We start from the raw sequence: 22,471 nt of genomic DNA, 5'->3' as shown, positions 1-22,471 counted from the left end.
TCTCTGTCTGATTCTCTCACTCTGTCGAGTCTCTCTCTTCATTCCTCACAGCGCTCTCCATCACTCGCCTGTCACAACATCTCAGGAAGTAGAAGCTCAAGCCACCAGTGTACAGCCCTCCATTAGTATTACTTCATACCTGCGGCACTGAATGTACTGTGCCAACAGCAGGCAGGAGCATTTAGCCAAGATCAACTCGTCATTGCTTCCATACAAAGAGGCAAACGCTCACACAACCCTTACGTGGTCTTAATAATGCAGAAGGAGATACTCTCCTGCCAAAGTCACATATCATTCCCACATGCTGGTTGCCATGGTGACACCTCATACATCAATCAAAGATGCTGAGGAATGCGTTGGTTGGTGGGAGCGATAAACAATATTTTAAACTCCAGTAAGGAAATGACCAGGAAGACAAATGACTCCTTGCTTTGAAATCACCTCCTCTCTCCACTCTCCAGGTCAGTTAACATCAGAGGCCATTTCCCCCACTAGCCCAGTCATTTACAAATCCTTTTTTTTTTTTTAAATTCCAAATACCTATATGGTTTGCTTGACATATTATAAAGCAACTTTTTGTATTGGCAGCAATAGTGGCAGCAGCAGGAGTCACACTCTTGAAGAAACTTTAAGGCCCTGAGCCACAATAGCATGTGGCAATTGTCCAGGGGATGATGTGCCTGTTAAGATAAGAGCAGCAGGCAGCTGAGGCCCCAAGATGGAGAGACGAGACTACTGGTGTATTAGGAGCCATTAACCCTGCTGTCCTCTCAGACATTTTTGTCTGATGGCAATGGACTTGATAGCGCTGATATTACCTTATGCCTGAATGAACCATCGTGTCATTATATTCTCAGCTTGCAAGCCACTCAAAGACCTTAATAGAAAAAGGCAACTTATTGAGGAGAAACACAGCTGTGTCACAGTATGTTTGATCCGAAGGTGTTTGGCTTGTGAGGGTACATTAAGAGTGCTGTTTGCTTACATTAAACAAGACCCATGCTTGGCAGTTATATTGCAGTTTCCCCTCCAACAAAAGCTGGAATGATTTGATCATTTGAGCCTACAAGGAGCATGCCAGTCCATGTAATTCCCTACATCAATCACCCCCTACATGGTGTGATGATGATTTGGGACTAATTTGGCTCGGTGTATATTTTAATCTGTGTCCCATATCAATTTGTCCTTTTAAAAATAATTTACTGATTGCTGTCCCATTCCAGTTAATGTCGCACAAGAGACTGCAGCGAACCATGTGTGACACTGATAATCTACAGCCACGTCTATTATTGCACAGTTAAAACCTGTTTGCATTTCATGGTCAGCTCATCATGAATAAAACTACACCAAAGAATTTCTTTGACCTCAAAGGTCAAAGAAAGTTGAAGCCAGACAAGAGCAAATTGAAAAAAGACAAAAAGAAAAGATCAAAATTTTAAACAAAAGTTATAAAAGTTTGTATAACTAGTAAAGTCAAAATATGACTAAATAATAGTCATTAGAATTCCACTACACAGCTGCAAAATGTATTTAACGTACTAGTTAGTTTTACTGTGATAAAACACTGGCTGCTACACACTGAACTGAAACATTATGGCTTTGGAAGAAACCCCCTCAAATTGTTGTTTCTCATTTTGGGAAATACACTTATTTGCTTTCTTGCCAAAAGTTAGATAAGAAGATTGATACCACTTGAAGCTGGGGGGAGACGATTAGCTTAACATTAAGACTGAAAGCAGGTGGAAAAAAGCTAGCTTAGCTCAGTCCAAAGGTACAAAAAGCCACCTACCAGCAATTCTCAAGCTCACTAATTAACATGTTATAGTTCCTCTGTTTCATTCATACAAAAATGGAAGTGTAAAAACTTGTCACGACCACGAGGTTGCTAGGGAAGCAGTGGAGACTCCACTGCAAACAAATGAGATAAACCGTTTATCGGTTAGTTTTAGAGGATTGACTTTTGGGCATGTTTTTTTGTCTGGAAATACATTTCCATATTCTAATATCAATCAAAAACCTGCTTTACCACGCAAAGTTGCATGTGTTGACAAATAACATTGTCTCATTACGCCCTCATTTAAAAAAAAGGAAAAAAAAGCAAATGTTTGTGGGTTAAAACTGTAATTTTTTAATGTGTGCACCGTGTCCTTATGGCTGACAGTAGAGGCATGGTCAGTGATTACGTCACTAGCACTGAACAGCCGGTAGAGGGCTGGCAGTCTCCCTCTTTCTCTCTCCCCCCCTCCCTGTGTTTATCCTCTGGTTTCTCTCCTGCTGGTCCTGCACCCCCATCTCATCCCATCTCTCCCATATTCATTACAGAGGCCAGCAAGGTTTAACTTTATTTGGAAGGCGTGAATGGTGCCCTGTCAGGCGACCAATCGAGGGCAACCAAGAGGAGAATCGATTGGACACGGGCTGAGCAAAGAGATGCGTAGGCCTGACCAAGGCGCCACTTTGTATTGAACCACCTTTACGGAGTGCTCTTTGGTCAGAAAATAGACCAGGGTTGGCCTTTAATTTAATGTATTTCCACATATAAAAAGGGCATGAAAACAAAAAAAGAACAAGCATCAGTCTTGAGTTCATATATGCAGAAAATCTTCACAAAAACCGAAGCTAACGAGGCATTGTGCATCACAGAAATACCACAGATACCTCACATCACATGTAAAATCATAGACTGTAAAGTAAAATGTCAATTCAAGATGAAAGTGCAGTGAATGCAGGTATTGGAAAGACATGTTGTTACCACAGAAGAATAACATAAGTGAAGCAGCTCTCATGTCTGCTCCTCTTGTTTTGAATGTGGCTGCTGTAATTTTGCCACAGAGACTTCAGGGCTGTCATTGAAGCAATATCACATAAATCTGTCATCTTCTGAATTGAGACAGCCCATGTTGGCCACTCAGGAAAGTGAAAGAAGGGTCATTTGTCAAGCTGAGGCAGCTGGGAAATTGGGAAGCATACTTCAATTTTCAACATGTGAGTCATATTTTTTTTCTTCCCTGCGGGGATAATGTCAGACTAAGTTCAACTGTTTTCTACGCACTATATCTCTCATATCTGAATGGCAAGCCCCCTCAAAAGACATAGTGAAGAGGCTGTTCTAACCATACCAAAGCAAGAAAAATGTTGATAAGGCAGCAGTTATTCTGAAGAGGTAGGAATGCAAGCCAACGTTTCAGAGTCTGACATTCTGCCTGCAGACAGTTGATATCTCTGTTGAGCGCAGGTTAGTAGCTCACTCCTCATTTTTTTTCCCATCTCTCTCTCTTTCTCTTCCGCTATCAATTGAAACTTTCCTATAAACTTTTTTATGTAGTATGCCAATCGGATTTGAAGCATCACCGCAGGCAGTTTTAGTTGTGTAGACAGGTCAGAATCAATCTGGATGAAAGTGGTGAATTGTGTTTATTTACGAGCCGTTTTCTATATAGATACTTTTTGAGTGTTCTTCTCAGAAAATAAAATAAAAATAAAAGTTTTCTTTCCTTATTCATGTGCAAAGGCCTACTTTATGCACGCAGATGCAACAGACTTTTTATTAGTTCCATAATTGCATAATTATTGTATAATTTCATGGGATAATTATTGTGATTAAAGGCCTGATTAGAAATTAAAACAATAGGTGACTGTGCTATCATTTCAAATTATGATTTGGGGTAAGATGAAGATGCAGGGATCCGACTTTTATCAAAAAACTATGATACATTCTGATTTATTTTTTATTTACGTTGTCAAAAATGAAGCTTTCATTGACAAAATTGCTTTTCTCCCATTCTGGTGATGCGGTTGATGAAAGTATTTTTGCAATCAAATAAGAAATCAAAACATATTTTCAATCAGAACTGTCATTGTCTCTTAAGCTCACAGCCTCTTAGGGAGAAATAACGTTTCATCTGCTTTGGAAAATGACAGATGGATGCAATGAATGCAATAGCATCCCGAGGCAGATGCAGCCTTATAAATTGAGCTCTCTGATCTCCCAGATGATAGATCACACCATATTCTGTTACAAAATACAGTAGCTTATCCCGCTATTTCATATTTTATCACAACATGCAATTTTCCCCAAAGAAGGAGTCTGGGCTTGACTGTGCAAGGTGCATACGAATAGCTAAGTAATGCAGTGCTATAGGTAATCACAGTGGATTGCCCATGACATTATCAAGATTAACAATCCTATCATACAAGGTGAAACCCATGGCCAATCCCCTGCTGGCGCACCTTCCATCAATGTCAAGATTAAGTTGTTGTGCCATTGTAGAGTATCATCCGAATGCGTTGCCTGGGACTGAGTGGGTCATGTTCACATCTAGTAGACTTAACTGCTTCTCTGTGCCCCATTGACTGTTGGAGGAATGAGGCATGCTCAGTGTGAAATGATGTGTCACTGATGAGGCCGCACAGGTAACCCTCTGCACTCTGTGAAAGACCCCACATCATTAACTCAGGTCATTAATCACATTTTCATGTTTTTTTTTTCATCTCCTCTCATCATCAAGACTAGGACTCTATAGATGTCATTAAACTCTGTTGTCATAGAAACCTATTGAAGCCTGTTTTTGAAATTCAACGAGGAATTATATTTATGACACATGAAACTTGACCTTGAGCCAGTTATTATGATGCTGAACAGCTTCTTAGAGAGTATTAAAACAGACTGTAACTATCTGTTGGCAACAGGTAAATAAATAGTTCATAACATTTAAAAGCCATACCTCATTGGGATGCTAAATGGTTTTCTTTAAGTGCTCTCATTTCTGATAATGATCGTGGTGCAGATGGGTCTGTGCAGTGGCGATCCCCAGGCGCCGGCTAATCATCCTGTTACACTGGACCACACAGAGAGACACTATAGAGTCTTTAAAGCTTTCTACTCTCTCAATGAACAAACATCCTGTTCTGCCATGCTTTTTGATTGAATGGATTTTCACCCTGTAAGCTCGTGCGTCATGTAGATGATGCACGAGCAGTTAAAGAAGAGTAATGCCAAGTGAATTAAAAAAAAGGACAATAAAAACTTAACAACAATGCTCAGAGCAAACACAACAAGAAAATCCTGGTGTTGAATTTTCTCTCTGTGTGCAGTTTGTTAAAGAAGGAATCTGGCTAATCAAAGACTCTACATACTGTAGGTGTGTGAATGTGTTTGATTCTCTAGGTGTTATCCCTGTGATGCATTGGCAATCAATGTAGTACGTTTCCCTGCTACAGGCAAAGTGCATGATGGGAAGGGCTCCAGCAACTACTAAAAACCTGCAATAGGAATAAGTGGGTATAGATGATACATGGATCTATAATTCCAATTTTTGTGAATTTTTTCAGCTTCTTTTGTAATGCAGATATGTGTTGCAAGGATGTCAGAAATCTGGGAACATGATGTGCTTGCTTCCCAGACAACCTTCACGCTGCAGTCTACGCCTTAAAAAACACATTACAACATCAGATTCTTTCCCACTGTGCAATCCTCATACCACCTTCATAAAATTGGATACTTCCTTTAAAAGTACACAGTAACTTCCCCTCCATCAGAGACAGCTGATTCACGGAGGATTCTTTGCTTTGCCCCACATGCTTACATAACACCGTGCACAACTGATTGATTATTATGCATCTTGAGACAAATCGCTGAAGGAGCTTTGAGGATTCTCTTGATGCACCATTTTCAATTACATCAGTTTAGGCAAAACATGTAAAAATGGACATAATGATATAATCCTCTTGACCAGTTATGACACCTCGCTCTCTCTCTCTCTTTCTCTCTCTTTCTCTTGCTCTCTCTCACACACTCTCAGAGCAAAGAGAGAATGACAGATAGAAAGGTGCAAAGAGTGTTTCTTGCCAGGCATCTTAAGCTTTTTGCACGACTGGCCTTTGGCAAAAAAAAAGGGAAGTATAGACACGTAAGAATGCCAAGCATAAACATGGCAAGAATGCAATGTTTTTGGAAGAAAAAATGAAAAAAAGAAAGACAAAGCAAACACAAACATTCAAGTCTGCCTCTGGAGACAGAGGAAAGCAAAGCTGCCCTGCCTGGCAACAGCAGTCATTTTGGCTGGCTTTCATCTGGGTTTGGCCTTTTGACAATAGATGCGATTGAAGCAATCTTCACAGTCTGCATTTCTTTTTGTCTCAAAGATCATCCATTCAGAATTCGGAGGTAGAGGGGAGAGGTGAAGGGGTAGAGTGTTCATCATGACATAATCAGGTCTTGATGAATGATTGAGGTGTATGTGTGTGTGTGTCTGTGTGAACACATGGTGGTGTGTCTGCTGGTGTAAACATGTATTCATCAGTATGTATGTGTATGTGGGAATACATGTGTTGCATGTATGCACTGTATCTTTACACACTCTGTTGCCTGTGTATATATGTTTACTGTGTGCGTGACAATATCTTTTGGCACCAACTTTCAGCTGCAGCATATGACTGTTGATACTGTCTGTCACACGAAGCTTTGGTCTCTATGATCTGTTCATGAAATCAAAACTCTTATCCATTTCTGCCACTCCATCTACTCTCCATGATGACCTCCATCAATTTTCATAATCATCCTTTTACTCTCATTTATTATCTGCCTTCCATCTCCCCATCTCTCTCCTCTTAAGCCGGCTCAAACTTCAGTCCAATACTCCTACATTAATGTTTCATTTAGTTTTTTTTTTGAAAATCATTATCTTATGGATGATAGGGTAGCTGTAAACTGTGTTGATGCAAAACAAGGATGGGAATTTGGAGAAATTTGTAGAGTACTTAAACCAGAAAATAGCCTATTCTAAAATCAAAGGTGCCAAAAGCGGATTTGCAGCTAATTAACTACTTGTTTTATGGCAAACAATACAAACTTTGATACTTTGCAGTTGCTGCCCAAATGCACAGTATCTGTTTAAACATTTCTATAATTCAACCAAAGCAATGGTCCTTGAAATCCAGTGTATTACATAAATAATAGGAATTCATAATTTGAATTTATAATAATGTTTTGGAGGGCAGTGATTAAATTACATCGCTGTTTGTTTAGACATAGGCTCCTTTGATTATACACTGCTCCAAGGAAAACCTCTGTGTAAGATGAAGCTCTGAGTAACAGATTTACATAAAGCAGCATAAGTGTTAGAGGAGGTGAGGAAAATATTTTTTGTCCACACTGACTTATTGTACAAGAACAAATTGTTTCTATCTGTGACGTTACTCTGAGGACTGTTGTTCATCCCCCTTTTGGGACTGAATCACATCTCAGATAAATCGATAACCCTCCTTCCCTCTGTCTCATGGTTGTATCAAACAGTGCGAGCACAAAATGAATGTATACAATCAATCAAAAACTTCAGCATTTATTTGAAATGTTCAGAAAAGGTGTCTTATTCCATTATAGTGTTTCAAGGCTTTGGGGAAGTTGTGAAAATACATCCAGAGTTTAAGAGAATGATGAATGCTGTGTTCTTGTCTTTGCTGGGGGACATAATAATGATGAGACACATCAATCTTTATTACCACTCTACCACCCAGTCCAGAACATCCAAGGGCAACAGAAATATTGCACTCACAGAGAACATTTATCTTCTCTCACCTGCCTATAGCTTTTGGCTGCAAGGAGGTCTTTTCCTTATTCAGATTTTGGACTATGTGCACTTATATTTATTATTCTCTAAAAAAAACGATTTAAATCCTATACAGCTAACTTCAAACTGAGTAATAAGGATTATATTTACACAGAGCACCAGAATGACTCAATTTTATATATAACAGGGGATAATCCTTATTCCAATAAACTGCAATCATATATCAGTGTGTTTCCATTGGTGGAGTTATCTGTCGATCCACTCAATACTACTCTCGGATTGGCTGTACGAAGTCAAACCCCGCCCCCTCGTACCTGTCGATCTGTGAGAGGCCGCCAGAGCTTCCCTACGCCCCGCCTATCGCATCCCTCCCTCCAGTTTCCAACGGCATTCAATCGTGTCGCGGATTGACTGTTGCAAGACTCGGTATGTGGCGCACGAGTATGCGTCTCGGGATGTAACTGCTGTCTCTCGGAGTAGCGATACTGAATTAAATATTTACTAACGGGGGGGCACAGAGGACAGGATACGGAGGGAAAGCAGGCACCGACTGACTGAGGGAGTTTTACGACAGCACGGAGCGGAGGAAGACACGGGAGCGCGGCTGGAGGGACGCTCGAGCAAATCCAACCGACACCGCACGCAGAAATGGCGGAGCACCACGCAGCCAGCGACGGCAAGCACAAAGCGTCCACCAATGCCGGGGGCTCGGTGCACGGGAACAGCCGACCCGGCGCCGCGGGTGGAGGAGGGGGCAAAGGAGGCCTGTCTGGCGGACTGACACAGCCAGCAGGGTGGCAGTCTTTACTCTCCTTTAGCATCCTTTTTCTGGCCTGCCTGGCTGGATTCAGCTCCAGACTTTTCGCGGTGATCCGGTTCGAGAGCATCATTCACGAGTTTGATCCCTGGTAAGCTTGCTAACGTTTAACTGTCGCTTGCAGCGGTAATGAAAGCCAATGTAAGAGGTCCGAGTCGCTGCAGCAAGTCAATTTTTTAATGAATTAGAAATAACGTTATATTAATTTTCACTTATTATTTTACTTCTTTATAAGTCAGCACAATAGCAGTGATTGTTTTGAATGCCGCCTTAACTACTTAACGCTAACAATGTCCTGTTAACGTTTGTTAGCTCCTCACACTCAGGATAAACAGTTGTTTTTCCACATTGTGACCAGCGGTAGGATTTTTCTCTGATGTCCTTGGGACAAACACTTTGAATATTGAGGCCAGTGGTCTGATGTGTAGTCTGTCTGAGGAACCTTGACATTTAAAAATGTGATGATACTAATGACATGCAGCTAGCCAATCTGGTTTCGTCTAGTGTTGTTTTTTTGCATCCACTTATCACAAAATAATAGCCGCATTGAGCCTCCAGCCTGCAGGTACAACTTTGCTTCGACTTCAGGTAAACGTGTAGATAACTGGGAGGAAGACATGCATGCTTTCTCTGTACTTAGAGCGTGTTTTAATGCATTGAAAACTCAGTTCATTGTGAGCGAGTGAAGTTGAAATAGTTCTTATATAGGAATTATGGCTTCAGCAGTGACTGATTGAGGATGTTTTACTACTGGGATAGAGTCCATCTGATGGTGTAACTTGTTAATTTTATAAACACTCTGTAGTGAAAGCATACTTGACAACCAGGTTTTCGCGCACATTACAGCCGGTGTGCATCACGATAGCATACTGTTTAACCCGGAAGCCAACTGATCCAGTCTGGTGTGTCTGTCATCACAATGCGGGATTATTCCGCTTTGTAACAGTGTCACATGGGCCCACAAGTGTCCGCCCGGTTGCAATGCACTGTCATTCCCCCACTGCTCTCACATACTCCTGTGGCAATGAACCAGGCAGCACGGCTGATGCATTCATTTATTACATTTCAAGGACAGGTTCTCCATCTTGTTCAGGGTGACACCTGCCTCTTTAATTATGTTGATAACTTGATTACGTTTTATAGCCAAGGGCCAAGGCTTGGGGTTTGGGGAGGGTCACCATTTCGACATGGTTGAGAGCTTAAAGCCTGGAATTTGCACCAAGGAATGACCTTAGCTTTGTTAAAGAGTGGTCCTAAGTGTTACATACTCTTTGCGGGCTGCATTCTTCCATGTCAGCCTTCATATATCCGATTATTATCCTGAGTGGTCACACAGTTGGTATATTACCTATGGTATTTTGCTACACTACAGAGTGACAGTGGGAGCTGTTTTCCCTCAGTAAAAGGCTATTAAGTGGTATCAGTTTCCACAGTTACAGAGCTAGAACTGCACAGCTTTTTGGCAACATGTCACTGAAAAGAAAGCATAGGCACTCTTTCATATTCAAAATTTTGAAAGCTCTTGTAGCTATGAGTAGTCTACATCTGAACGTCAAGTAGTTTAAAAAAAATTCTAGACTTTTGGTCCCCGAAAACAAAGCAGTGCTTGGATGGAACAGACTTTTTGCAGGCTTAAATGTGCAAAAATGGTGAATTCAGTAACAAAGCAACAGCTTTTTAGATCTTTTGGATGGTTCACTTAATTGTTGGAAGAAGCATTAGGGGCTGCAAATAGTCATAATTTTATAAGGGAAGTATTTTTATCCATTGATTTATCAACACAGATTAACACCAGAAATATATTCATGTTTGACTATTCATAAATCTTGCAACATCCACCCCCCTTTCAGCTGATCCCATGTGTAATCCTGATCAGGTTGCTGAGAACCATTGCCCTACATTTTTTTTACAACAGTTGACACTCTGGGGAGTTTGTCAGTGTGTGTAATAGCCATAGCACTAGAGTTTTATATAGATTATTTACACATAAAATTGACCCCAATGTGAGCACTGTGTTTGCCAAGGTTATTAAATGGAACATTATTCAAAGATGTTTTCTGGTATACTCTGTCAACTTTCATGCACTCTAATTACCTTTGATGAAAGGAGACCAGTCTGTTTCTTTTTAAAAAGCATGTTTTTTTTTTGCATAATGTAGTATAACTTTGACAATAAGGAATGGAAAAAAACCTTGACAACGTTAGACACACTGGATTCTGTTTGGAAATAGGGCAGTGATGGTATGGATTTTTTCTTACCGCAGAGAAAATGCAACATATACCCTCGATTTGTTGGTTTACCATAGTCCAAAAATAATTTTAAGAGATAAAAAGGTCTACATTTGACTGCTAGAACCACCTTTAATGCTGAGCAGTGTGCAGAGATGATCACCACGTTCGTACACCAGTCTTCGTTAATATAAACACAACAGTGCCTTGAGTCTTAATGGACAATGAAGCAATCCTGTCTGACTGGAGAGCAGTTAGCCCGGCTAGCTGGATAACAGAGTTGGAGATACACTCCTGCAGCCACGTGATGAAGTCAGAAGCAGTCTTGCATAGTCTAGTTTATTGTTGATGGAGTGGACGTTGAAGAGGATGACTGACAGGAGAGCTGGTTGATGGGGGTTAGCCTTTAGCGTAGCTTGGATGCTGGCTCGCTTGCTGTGGTTCCACTTCCTTGGGCACCATTTTTGGCACCCCCCCCTCCACCCCCCGGGCAGTCGTTCTCGTGGGGCGATGCCAAGGTCTTGCAGCCTGGTGCCCGGGACAAACCGAGGCAACACAGATTCTCCAGTGTATCTCCTCCTGGTTGTGTTTGGCATTTAAAAAAAAAAATCGTGGTGATGACGATAATGAGCTCAACCCTGCGGTAGACATCACATGACCGTGGCAATGCGGTTATTGTCACAGCGCTAATTGGAAGTGTCTGTCACTCCAAGACGCACATGATTAGTTCCTTTGTCATCTGAATGCATGGATGCTGTCATTGATTTTCCTCTGAACTTCAAAGAGAGCTTCAAATTATCTGCAGCTTACCATTACATTTAACAAGCTGGCAATGTGAAGAATCAAGATTGGATTGATAAGCACTAAATGTCAGGCATATTCTGCACAGTGCAAACACCACAAGCTGCACTGAGTTTGCAGGCAAGGCCCTGATATGACCTTCCTGTTATCTGGCTGCACTTATTTTGGTTTCCTAATAATTGTTGATGATTTTAAGAGCAGCTGGGCTTTAGTTGTTTTTGTTTTCTCCATTCATGAAAGTAATTAAAAAGTTGTGTCCTGACTTAAAAATGCATTACACTGTCTTTAACCAACCCCAAGTTCTCATGCTCAATCCTGAATGAATGTTTTTATGACTGCTTACTATTAAACTTAAGCTTGTGGAGATGTAACCCTTCATTATCTGGTAAGACCCTTCGACCCTGCTGGTACAAATATATCCCTTTTTGTTAAGTAATACTCATATTTGCCAAGCTGCTAGTGGTGATTTGTTCCTTTCCCTGAGTTGACTCTTATACAAATCATTTGTCTGCATGTTTATTGAGTCGGTGGAAATAGAAATTTAAGTAGACTGAAACCTGTATGGTGAGAGACATAAGTGTGTGTATGGGAGGGGGAGCCTTCCTTGGAAGCTGTCAGGCTTTTTCCACATTGCTTATGTCAGGAATAGAGCCCATTCTGACAGTGGAGTGAGGGGGGGTGGGGGGTGGGGGGTGGTGAGCATCGTCTCTGTCAAGCAAATAATGAGCTGGATATTCGGGTTTAGCAAGCGAAGATAGACATACACATTCACACTCACACACACTTACTCTTACTCGCTCTACGACCTGTCAGCATCAGAAGTGCTTCTGCTTCACATGACTGGATTTTTGTTCAAGGTCTAGATGGATGCCGGCCGTGCGGCATACAGGATTCTAGCTTTTAGTGCCTAACGTTAAAAGGACAAGTTGATGAATCGATCAGTCGCCTTGACATTTGCTTCAGTCATTTATCATATGGAAATTCCAAAACTTTTGGATGTTTCATATGATTGTGAATTGAATACTTAACATTTTAAACTGTTTGTCACAAAAATAATCAACTTAAATTAAAGTTGCACTGATGCTACTTTTTCTCTCCCAATACCATTCTGTTACCTCAGATTGTATCAAGAGTATTGATCCAATAATGATACTGTCTTCTTCCCAAATGTAAAATCTGTGTATGTGAGATAACATGAGAGCAGAGATTGCTGTGGCACCAAAAATCGAGTTTGTGGCCCTTAATGATAGCAGAAAACCTGAATGACAGATACCTGATGCACAAGGTTAGGATCGGTGGTATCTATAATTTTAAGGAATAATTTTTAGTTTGGTAACTTGTGATAGCATTTTCCATATTTTTTTATCTTCATATATACTAAAATATATCAATTAAGAAACTGTAATTTTATTACAGTATGAATGTAATGGTAACACTTTCTGTGAAGCCCATAACGCATTATAAACATCTTTATAATGCGTTATAATCTGCTTATAGCACTGTATAGGCCTAACTATAGTTATAAGCCCTCATAAATATTCATAATGCTTTATAACAATAATCAATATAATAAATAATGTAGCAGTGCTTAATTTCTGACCCTTAAACATATCAATTTTACGTTTTGTGTGTTCTTGCATAATGTCATGGTGCAGGCTGTGCCCTCTAGAGAGTAACAACCATGGATGACTAGATGCTCTGGCTCTTGGCCAACGGCTTAATTCTTTTGCTGACTGGTCAGTGTAGCTGTCTGTGGTCTGGGAGACCAGGGTTTGAGACCCGGTGTGGTAACCCTCCGTTGCTACACATAGATTTATTGATATTTTTCTCACTTTACTTGAAGCACCCAATGACCACTTAGAGTAACTTATAACAGTGATTATAATGCATTGTAAATTATTATCATTTATCACAACTATGGGAATTATAATACGATATGAACCTTGCAGACCTGGTAAGAGACAGTTAGGATTGTAGTGTTAGTGCCATCTGCTGCTGTGCACGCATCTTCACTACAGCAACGTAACCACGTTAGGACAAGAATTTCAGCCCAGAAGCCCCCTGGAAAACTGCCTGACATGCTCTAAAACTATCAGAACACATCTTTATTTCTATTCTTCCTTCTCAGCTCTTCCTGCTCGCCCGCCTACCCTCTTTCACCCGCCTCTCCTCTTGTGCTCTATAAGATTTGAATTTCTCTAAGGAAACACAAATCTGAAAATCGTAACAGCTGCTTTTATTGGTTGCATTATTATCCAGAAAGGATCTCAAGTAACCCCCCCACCCATCTGCAGACTTTTTGGAAGCAGCGACGAAGACATCCAGCGATATTTACCTGCTTTTGATTGTTAGTCCCAAAAAGAAGTGTGACTTAACACCGGAAACATCAGCGGTTTCAAAGACGCTTTGTACCATCATCCACTATCTCAAGCAACACTTTCATATCAGTTGATACTTCGGAAAAGATGTTTTAGTGCTTCTGACCCGTTTAATAATACAGTTTTTTGCTGCTTGAAAGTTGTGAAGTGCTGTGAAAATGAATCCCCCCCCCCCTTCCCCACAAGTGATGTTACCACCTCAGCTCTTTTAAAAAGCCTGCGAAAATTAGGGGGGGGTTGCAGCTTTTATGTGTGGACTTTTTCACACACACCTCTCTTTTTTTTTCTCTCCTTCTGTCTTTTTCACACACAAAAACATGACACCTATTTCAAAGTAGATTAGGCCATCCCAACAGCAGCTGCTGGCACAGCAACACATTAGCTAGTGTAGTACAGGGCTTTCTGCAAGGATATGGAATAGCCAGCTAGAGGGTCCGGGGGGATGCCTACCCAGAGAAAAATTTTGGCTGTAAAAGCCTAAATTTGGTTGCCATCTAATGCTTCTATTCCATCATATACACTGATCTTAATTATTGCATATTTTAATGAGTTTGTCTACCTGATTGTAAACATGTAGTCAGTTATTGTAAAGGAGAATTAAGCTTCTTGTGCGTTTTAGCCTACATAGTCTGTAAGTAGCTATTAATATTTAAAATGACGCCAGTTCCTGACTAATTAAGAATCATCAGACCTCATTTAGTATTTTTTATTTATTGACGCCTTCACTGTAAGGTTTATCAAGACATGCCACAATGATGGTTAAAATGATTTTACTAGAAACATAAATTCACTCTTATTAAACAAAAATAAACAAGGTTATGTTAAGGGGGGGACTTGTTTTTAATCCCATGTCTTATCTAGCATATGTATTGGTTTTAAATTAAATTATTTATAAAATAAACCTATACCAAACATAACTCTAAAATAACAAAACATGTGAATCACTTAACTCAAATCATGTGAATCTACTGAATCAACTCAACTTCTAGTCATCTTCGTCTTCATTTTCATCTTCACCCGAGTGTGAGGCTGAGGCATAGCCTTCGTCTTCCTCCTGTGACATTGGCCTGTTGCTTTGACAACATGGCCTGTTTTAGTGTGTTTGCAATACGTCTTACAGATGGCCCTGCTGTAAAAAGCACAATGTAAAGATAATTCATTCATTAGTTTGTTCATTAAGCCCATAAATGTTTTGTGTGGTGTATATGGAAGATACAGCGCTTCCAGTGGACTTTTTAATGCTACTTAATGCACAATCGTCAAGTCGCTGCCACTGGTGATTTCCGAAACAGGCTGTCTAATCAGGATGTTCCCTATCTTTGCAATCAATGTGGTTTGCCATCAGTTGTTTTGCTAATATTTGTCATACAATGAAGACGACTCTCCACTTTCTACTCGGCAGGACACAACCTCTCAGCAGAGCGCACGCACGCACACAGGTTCATGTAGAGCATGTGTGGGCGGGACTGATACAGACAGATAGGCATGTTTCTCTATCGTCATGCTTGCATCGTTTTGAAGCGGAGGCTAGTGGTTGTATACGTACATGCATAGTTAATCTAAACTACTTTATTGGAATCAAAACTTAATCTAATCAAGTAGTCGGCTGGATTTAAATGAGTGCTCAGGCAGTAGTGTGGGAAAATGTAAAATAAGTCACAATTGATCTTTCTACCAGACACTTTGCTGGAGCTGTGAACCCTGCTTTAACCCCTGACTGACTGTCTAACAGCTTATGAAATACTCATCCTAGAGACGGTGTCCTGTTACCTGCAGTAGAAAAAGTTGCAGTGAGTGCCCAATCTCAGTCATTATAGGCTGGTTTCCTAGACTCACATTAGCCCAGTCCTTGTATAATACAGTAGATTGGAGTTACCACAGCAACTTATTATCCATTTCACAGCATACCTCTGTGCCAAAAGTAATAACTATTTTGGCTCTGGTTCTTTTGTCTCTACTCCAGCCTAGCAGGCCAGGCCTCCTTGCACATAAGTCATAGATATCACAACACTTGCAGGACACAAGAAAGCTAACACATTCAGTTTTTTCAGTCTCCCTCGCAGAACTTTTTTTATTCGCTGCTTTCTCCTCAGTCAGGGGTCTCGATGTCAAGCCCCCGATGATTAAGTGTTATTTCCCAGGCCGAGCTCCCAACTGACTAGTGTCAGGTATAGCAGGGGGAGTCTGTGAATCCAAGATGTGCTGAGTGTGTGTGAGACGGATAGCAACAGATCTGTTCCAGGGCACCGGGGGCATGTGTAGATGAGCTGCTTCTGGCGGGAAGGGAGCGTCAGGCACTGGGAAGCGACTGGCTAGCACAGTGAAAGGCATACACTCACAATTTCATACAAGATGTAACTGTTTGGTTTTTTTGCTTGTTTAGGGTGATATTTATAATAGACTAATTTCTACCAATAGTAAAAGTGTGCTAATTATTCCAAAACGAGTAACACAATTTTTGTCTGTGGCTGTTTTGTTGAATCTTTAACCTTTATACTCTGTATGCTGACGTTATCCTCTGGCTGTGGATTGACAAGTCAAGTCAGTTTTATTTATATAGCATAGAACCGGGCTCTAGGTGGGCGGCCATCTGCCTTAACCGAATGTGCGTTCCAAAATTTGTGCTTTCAGCCTCTTATTAACTATTCCAGGGCACTGTTCAGGACATTAACAAAAGGGCAATATACTTTATAAAGGTGAAAAAGCACTGGTCAGTTCATTCACATTGAATTAAGATAGCTGCCATCCTAGTTTTTTAGCCCCCAATCAGCCAGTTTGGTGGGGCTGTTCTGGAAGTGTTTGGAAAATTGCCACCAAACAAGAGGTGCTCTACAGCAGCCCGGAGGCCACATGAGTTACAGATGCCTTGATGGAGGATGATGGCACAGAGAGATAGCCCAATTTGTTACTCTCATAGAATTGTCACTCACTGAATACAGTGTGAAGCTCACTGTTTACAATGAAGCTGTGTTACGGCAAAGTCAAGATATCAAAATGCTATGGAGACATTAGAGCCAGCGGTAAATTACCAAAGAGCTGCACAGATCAATTCATCGGATCATGCAGCTGAGATGACCAGCTGTCTCACCTGGCCAGCAGCTGCAGCAGCAGCAGCATCTGCCAACAATGTCGGCACAAATATCCAAATAGGTGTTATTTGGAAACTTGCAGCAACTTTCAGCCTAGCTCAAAATATCTGCCATTGCTGTCATGGTGATTAAGGGCAGTGCTACTTCTTCTTCCTCTCATGTTAGACTGAGGGCAAGCTGGACACTACAGTGACTCACTATCCCCCTTGAAGTACAAAGTGGTGGCCGGGGCTAGCTGGTTAGCATGCTAACTTCAGTAGATAGCTCTGCAACACAATATCAGGAGTGCAAACTAGTCATTTTTAGGCAAAAATCTCTGTTTTATCCAAAATAGGTCATTTGTGAGATTCGTGTAGATCCGATGAGTTTTTGAAATTGTGGTGGGGGGGGGGGTCAACCAAAAATACACGTCTCAGAATAACATGAAAGATCTCTAGCAAAGCACCTCTCACTCCCACTCAGTCAGCCAGTACTGTACCGACATGACAGTGTTGACACTTGTGATTTTGTCGTTGGGTTTGTCTGAAGGTGAGTTGTTCATGTGAAATGATTCAGTCGTGTTTTCACTCAGCTGCCAACAATGGAGCCGCGCTGAAGCTGCATGCAGGACAACAGTATGACTGACTATAAACGTTAAAGTCTTGTTTTAATGTTATCTATGAGCAAAACTAGCTGTATTGGAAACAACGGCTCATTTCTGTTTCCATGCTCCGGCGCCGAGTGCAGTAAAGTTGGCTGGACTCATTTTGAACCAGACGGCGGTGCAGCCTCCTCTGCCGCTGCCCGGTGTAGTCGGTTCTTTGGCCACTCACACTGGCCACTGCCCAGGTATCAGGAATGACCGACAGGTTTCATCTGAGCTGACAGCCTGTTTACTGGAAGTCTCAGTAAATGCAATGAAACAGTCCTTTTTTAATTTGAGCTCAGCTGATATCTCTGAGAACAGTGGCTGCATTAACTGAGGTTTTGTTCTCCTGTGAAACAAGCAGAGACCTGTAACGAACAGAACACAATGTCAGACAATGGTTATAGTTGGTTATAATTTATGTGATGTCTTCAAATGTCACATTTTGTCCGAATCCCAATATATTCAGTTTACTGTTATGTATGACACACAAGAGGAAGAAGCTGCATCAAAAACATTTTTGGCATTTTTCCTTTAAGAAATGACTGAACATCATCGAATGTCTTAAACTAAACTTCTTGCCAAATATTAGCCTACACCTTTTTAACTTTACATTTAATTACATGGGGGTGGGAGAGGTTCAGCATAGCCTTCTGCTTGCATAAGCTACAGAACAATGTAGCCTTGGCTATTATTCATTACAAATTACCTTGAGCTGGTCCTCTGCCCCACCTTTCTGAACCGCCGTCTTCTCACTAGTTTTGGCAGTCGTACACTAATGAGATTTTAAGAGCATTGTCCTCTGACAGCTTTCAGCACTGTGTCTCAACTCTTTTCTCATTATTGAAAGCTGAAGAGTGTGATCTTGTACTCCTATAACTTTCAAACATGGCTGCAACGCAAGCAACTGATTATTCCCAAACCTGGTGCTCACATCTCCATATTTAGGATGTAGATGGCAGTGTTTCCTATACTTTACATTCACTAATCAGCAGTGGGCCTCAACAGTTTAATTAAATTATAGTTAAATTAAATTCATTTCAGATCACCAGCGTGGGTTATTGTTCAGTCCATTCTCATAATGTAGTTCTGTATAATCTGTGTGGAGTGTATTTGCTGTTTGAATGTCAACACATATACTGATAAAAATGTGAATGTACATGACATGTTACTGAAATGAAGTATTGCTTTGGTTGTGTGGCGATATATTGAAAAGATAATGCAAGCTTCTTATCTTGTTGCAAGGTCTTCGCGTTTGCTTGTTGTGACAGTTTCAGTGTGTGTTTTGAAGGACGGGTTACGCTTATCATTGAAATGCTTGTAGTGTGGGTGGTTTCCTTACAGCTGTGCGTCACTGCAGGTAGTGATCTGCAGTGATGCTGATGAAAGTCATTATTATGATGAAAAATAAGACCTTGTCTAATAAAGGGGTTATTTAAGTAATTTGATGTCGATGCGGCTGTTGTAAGATATGCGCTTTAGCAAGTATATATCAGAAAGCACATACAGATATTGTCACAGGCCTTATTGTTGCAGCACTGTGCTCATATTGTGCAGTCCTAATATGTCTTGATATAAACGTCCAAAAAAGCATCACGTCTAATACTGTATCCCCTACAGGAATTGGTTGTGGAATGGGCCCAGGCACGAACCTGGGTAGCAGAGCTAAATTTATCCCCCAGTCTTCTCATCTAGAGAAAAAGCTACAGGAAACAGTGGATAAACTTCAAGCACACACACACACACACACTCACACTTCCATGTGTGTCGCACAGTGTGGAGATGCGTGGTTGATGCAGCTTTTGTCAAGCTGTTCGTTCTGTGTTGTCATGGGTGGTTTGATGTGATTGTTGTTCCATGACCACCCAGCCTGTAGAACCCATGTGTCCGGGGAAAAACAGTAGGAGCGACGTGTCTGCTTAACAAATGCAGTGCTGTAATTGACGGCAACTCCTTCTGAACGCCCGTGTGAGCGCTTTCTCTTGTGTGTTTTCTTATAGAAATTGTTCTGTGCATGATTAGTACAAGTGTGTGCCAGATCAGCAGTCTGTCTTCATGCTTTGAGTTCCTCCAGCACCACCACCACACACACATATCTCCTCACTCTTCCATCAGTGAATTGAGACATGTAGGGCAAGTAATATTGGTCAGGATTTTCATGGTGCAGTCTTTGTTTTAGGTTTGGGAAGGGGAAGTTAGACCTGTGTTAACAGTGGTTGAGAAACCACTGTAAAAGACTGAATAATGTAAGTCCAACAGGTGTAGAAGATGCATTTGCAGAGCCAACCCTAAAGTAGGGCTTCTCCCGAGGGACAAACCTGTGAAGTTATACTTGGAAGAGAAAGCCTAGTATCTGCCTGTTAAGAGTCTTGGGACTTTGTTTGTGGTTACTTGGATCACTGGTGGTCAGGTCATTCTCAGATATTGGCTCAGCCTTACTGTTTACCATCTATTCTTTCTCACTTTGGTGTCGAAATAGTCCTTGACGCCCTCTGGATGGAATGCAGAGGATGGCGGGGTGTAAATGGGGCAGAGGGAACAACGAGGATCTGTGCTTATCATACATCCCTGTCCTCTTACTGACAGGAGTCAGCATGCAGCTCTGTGGGCGAGCGCACCTGCATACAGAGAGGAGAAGAAAAGAGGAGCGAAAGGAGAGACAGTGGTAGGATGGTAGGAGGCGGAGGGGGATGGAAGAAACTTATGCCTGCCAGGCATCCAATCTGAGGGAGGTTTTGGTGGTGGAGCCAAAGCGATTTCATTGTTCCAAAAACTGCTTCATCAGTTTGTTTGAGTATACATGTACATATATGTCCGTGCTTTATGTTTTCAAGCAGGGCGGATAGGGTTGATTTGTTACTTTGTGGGCCTCAGGTTAAATTGAATGTCTTCTGTAGCTGTACTAGCTGTACTTAAAGGAGAGCCTATTTAATAAGATCAGCTGCTTAAAGCATCTCTAAAGCATTACTGAATAGTTCAAATAGCTCAACTCAGCTTATTCTTGAGTCATTTTTCCTTACATTTTAATCCCTCCAACATTTTGTAGAAGCTCCCTAGAAATTCACTGTCTAGCATACGTAGTGATGAGCTGGATTAATCAATTAAATCCTAAAGTAGAGGCTATTATGAAGGTCAGGTAGTTGTAGTCACACTGTGGTGTTTGATATAATGATTCAGCTACCATTGCATGCTTTTAAATCATGATTTGCCTGCTTAATTCTGCGTTAATACACCCATCGGCTGGATCCTCACTAAGATAATTGGCTGGCTATCCTTTTGCACCTCTCTTAAATGCCATGTGTCCTGTTATTGAAATTCTGTTATGTATTTATCGAAAGTCTATAATTTCCTTTTTCTGGTTTCAAGGTACATTTTATGTAACCCTTTGCACATTTTTGTATCTCATGTATATCAATGAGTAATTTAGTTTTCAAATTGTTGCTGTATGACGTTGCAATTCAACACAGCCTGTTTTTAGTCTTTCATCACTATGCAAATAAACTAAACCCATAACTAAAGCTGATCTCAGAGATGATGCTACCGCAGTTCCTAGAAAGAGTGACACAGCTTTTGCCTCTTCTATAATTCTGGTTTGTAGGTGCCACAGTAAATCCATCACAATATCCTCTTTTTTTTGAATATTGATGTATTCTGGTGGAGCTGCGGACCTTTCAGTTTCACGTCCCCTGCTTCGGTTCTGTTCCTATACAAATACGGAGGTGTTCAGGATTGGGAATACTCCTGTCATTCCCCTTCACCGATGCACTGGCCTCAAATCTGAACGTGGTCCCCGGCTGCCATGTGGTAGCTTTCCACAACTTTTAAATAATTAGGACATATCAAATGCTCTGAGAAAGCCCACAAAGTTTGGTATTTACTAAGAATTATTGTTAAAGCAATTTTAAACAAAGATATTTTGATTCATTTTTTGCTAAGAGGAGTAGATCTTTTGAAATGATACTTTCCCACGCATCAAAAAGCTGCTTTGCAAAAAGAAGACACTGAAGTTTACAATAAACGGGGCCCTCTTGTAGAGGAGACAGATAAGCTTATGGTAATAGAGAGTGAAAAGCAAACTGGGATGAAAATGCAAAATTGCTCCCGATTATGCTGCATATCAGCTAGAGTCCCTTGAAGTAATTAAACTAAGGAAATGTTGAAACCACATAATTTTCATGCTGGAAGTTGTATTTATATAATAATATTTTACTTATGTTTTTGTAGTGTTGCAGTTTTTATCCATATCCTGTTTTTTTAGTATTCAGAATAGAAACTGATTCCCTGATAATATAAATGTTTTTGGTTTTGTATTAAAAATAATGAATACAAAGTATAATGGTACTTTGCCCATTGCATGTCTGCCAGTGGGCATCTTTCCATTTTGGCAGCACCCTCTCTCTTGTTTTCCTGGTGCAGATGTGGCCATTGTTCAGCCGTCGCGCTTGTGTTCATTCTCATCGGCCCATTGAGAGGGGATGACTTTATTGTCACAGCCTAGCCACTGGCAAGTCCACCTGGTATGACATTACAGAGCATTATAGTCCGAGGCCACAGCTTTGTGTCAGGTGGTCAGAACAGCTGACCGCCAGGCACAAACACAAACTGCCCGGGGTTGCTTTCCCGTTGTTAGCAGACGAACAGACGAATGGAGGAGTAGTTGAAGGGAGGAGTGGGCGGAAGAGGGCACGAGCAGCGGATGAGAAATGACAGATGGATGAATGGAGTGGTGTCAAGCAGGACAGAATGACAGCTGGAATAGGTTGTCAATCTGTGACTGGCCGAGAAAGATGAGCCTGTCAGACGGCTGTCATATCATTGCGGTTATCAAGCACAGCAGCTGGCAGGTAGTCTGGGTGAGCCACATCAGCTATGAAATGAGGTTGAGCGAGGGGGAGGGGCGGAGGCACTCGGATCGGTGAGAGTTGATTACATATGTACAGGAATATAAGTTGGTTGTGATTTGAT

At 41.2% G+C, this 22,471-nt stretch overlaps 1 protein-coding gene across 1 annotated transcript in view; it reads left to right on the top strand.

The window, feature by feature from the left end:
- The first annotated feature begins 7,941 nt into the window (after positions 1 to 7,941).
- The window catches only part of LOC121912805 (dolichyl-diphosphooligosaccharide--protein glycosyltransferase subunit STT3B), an 82,184-nt gene continuing 67,654 nt past the window's right edge, over positions 7,942 to 22,471 (top strand). The window contains exon 1 of the mRNA XM_042435245.1: positions 7,942 to 8,476. Within this exon, the coding sequence (XP_042291179.1) occupies positions 8,217 to 8,476 (260 nt within the window). The 5' untranslated portion in view covers positions 7,942 to 8,216. The remainder of the gene's footprint in view (positions 8,477 to 22,471) is intronic.

The sequence above is a fragment of the Thunnus maccoyii genome, chromosome 15 (genome assembly GCF_910596095.1).
Source record: "Thunnus maccoyii chromosome 15, fThuMac1.1, whole genome shotgun sequence".
In the NCBI taxonomy this organism is placed as follows: domain Eukaryota; kingdom Metazoa; phylum Chordata; class Actinopteri; order Scombriformes; family Scombridae; genus Thunnus; species Thunnus maccoyii.
This window is presented reverse-complemented; position numbering and strand designations above follow the sequence as displayed.